Source organism: Glycine soja, chromosome 8 (assembly GCF_004193775.1).
Source record: "Glycine soja cultivar W05 chromosome 8, ASM419377v2, whole genome shotgun sequence".
NCBI lineage: Eukaryota > Viridiplantae > Streptophyta > Magnoliopsida > Fabales > Fabaceae > Glycine > Glycine soja.
This window is the reverse complement of record NC_041009.1, coordinates 18,524,901-18,527,229: the sequence shown is the minus strand read 5'-3', so window position 1 is coordinate 18,527,229 and position 2,329 is coordinate 18,524,901. Positions and strand designations below refer to the sequence as shown.

The 2,329-nt window shown below is 34.9% G+C and overlaps 1 protein-coding gene across 1 annotated transcript; it reads left to right on the top strand.

The window, feature by feature from the left end:
- The first annotated feature begins 539 nt into the window (after nucleotides 1–539).
- On the top strand, nucleotides 540–1,450 carry LOC114424313 (germin-like protein subfamily 3 member 4). Its single transcript, XM_028391156.1, has one exon. The coding sequence runs from the start codon at nucleotides 601–603 to the stop codon at nucleotides 1,234–1,236; it is 636 nt and encodes a 211-aa protein (XP_028246957.1). The 5' UTR covers nucleotides 540–600; the 3' UTR covers nucleotides 1,237–1,450.
- The last annotated feature ends 879 nt before the right edge of the window (nucleotides 1,451–2,329 follow it).

Genomic DNA, 2,329 nt, shown 5'->3' with positions numbered 1-2,329 from the left:
TCACCATAGGAAAAGATTCCTCTTGATACCCTGTAAACTACCTTTTTATTACTGCTAATTGCACTTTACTTTTGCTTTAATTAATATAATACTCGAAGAGTGAGTACAAAGGAATTTCCCTCCTTTAAACATGAAAACCTTGTAGTATACTAAAACACCTCCTATCCAAAACAGAAACATGGCCTAAAAAATTGACAGCACAACTATTTGAATTTGACCACTGAAATAGATACCCTGATGCTGTCATTCCTCTAGTAGTTGCTATCAGTGAATGGTATTGGCAGTCCACACATGGAATTTCCTATTATACAACCTTCAAGTTTCAAATATAATATTGGAATTAGGACATGGTGCAAACTCATCAGTAAAATTGGCCAGTGCATGTTTCCTTTGTTTCAAGCAAACACTTCTTACATTATACTTCAAAGCCAGAAGTGAACTCCAAGACTATCTAACTTGCATTTTTTGCAACCCTCAACAAGATCAAGAACTTAATTGTGTGTATATGTTAGTATATATAAACTGAGGAGGATAATTTATTCAGCCAACATAGTGAGGTGCAACAAATAGTAACCAAGAAGAGATTAATTTATATTCAAGATGAAACCCTTTGCTCCCTTTTTCTTTATGTTGTTGTTCTTGGAGGCTTTTTCCAACATCCAAGTTTGCTTGGGAGATTGTGATAATCTTCAGGACACTTGTCCAGCAGTTCCACCCAATAAGCAGACCATATTCATCAATGGTCTTCAATGCAAAAACCCAGTTAATGTAACAGCTCAAGATTTCAGGACCACAGAACTAAGCAAAGCTGGCCCTACAGACATTTTTGGTGCATCTTTGAAAATTGTGAGTGCTGCTGAGTTCAATGGTCTGAATACTCTTGGCCTCTCCATTGGAAGAATTGACCTTGATGGGAATGGCCTGGTGAACTTCCACTATCATCCCAGGGCTACTGAAATAATCTTTGTTACCAAAGGTGTGTTGTTGGCAGGTTTTGTTGACACCAAAAACCAGTTTTTCCAGAAGTTTCTTAAAGTTGGTGATGTCTTTGTGTTCCCCAAGGCTTTGTTCCACTTCTGTCTAAATACTGGTTTTGAAGAATCCACTGTTTTCTCAGTGTACAACAGCCAGAATCCTGGCTTTGTGTCCCTAAGTCCTACAACTTTTGACACAACATTGGAATCATTGGACAAGATCAAGAAGAGACTCATCTCACTCTCTGCCTCTGAAGCTTAAGCTCAAGCTCAAGATGTCAATAGTTTCATCTCTCCAGAACTGGAAACCATTTACAGTTAGCCATTTCAAACTATTTATTGTCTATTTAACTTCCTCAACGTTAGTTCAATTACACATAACCTCGTGCATTGAATAAATGGAAATGGTTTTGAATTTTGTTTGGTTATTGACTGTACTTCAAGTTTCATTATGTATTACTACTATTTCATATCTATCACTATTTTAACCCTTTTTTAAAAAAAATTTATTGATGTTGTACAAATTCAAAGTCTAATTAGTTCTATGTTTTCAAATATACTGCTGTTTAACAATTGCAACAAAGATATCCTAAGTTATGGGACATTAAATAAGAATATTTACATGCATTAGATGTTCTTTAATCTATGTAAGCTAATGAAAAAAGAAAACCAAAATGATTGTGGATGCCTAAAAATATCTTTAGGAATAATTTTCTCTTATCGTTTAGTAATACTTTTACTACAGTTGAATAATAGAAAGGACGCTAGTTGAATTTGCATGAATCCACTGGGGTTTATTAACGAACAAACATGAGGTAATTTTCTAGATCCATATACAACTGAGAATCTCGAGTTCGAATGATATCAGGAAGTAGAATGGAAGAAGAAAAAATGCAACATAATAAGAGATTACCCTTCTTTCGAGTTAGGTGGGAGAACTCCACAGTTTTGACTGTTCTTTTTATTTTACATGTATAATGGGGTTTAGCCTCATTTATACGCATTGACCCTTTTTGCTATCACGTATCACCTAACCATGACTTGTTATTACAACAGTTACAATAACTTATTACATGGAATTTTTTACATAGCTACCAAACTCAAAACAGAGAAACTGATACCATGATCCACAAGAAGACAGCTCAAAGGGAAGACTAACTTGTGAAATGAAAAATTAAAATTTTTGTTCAGTAACCAATTGAGGTGTCATTGCTAAAGCCCCTATCAATTGGAAAAACATTGATAGGGGTGCCTTTCATCTCACAGCTGCTGAGAAGATCTTTGTTACCAAAGGTGTATTGTTAACTGGATTTATTGATACCCAAAAATCAGGATTTTTGAAGTTTCTCAAAGTA

Excerpts from the sequence above, each read along its gene's own strand:
- LOC114424313 (XM_028391156.1), top strand. The coding sequence starts at position 601 with ATGAAACCCTTTGCTCCCTTTTTCTTTATGTTGTTGTTCTTGGAGGCT.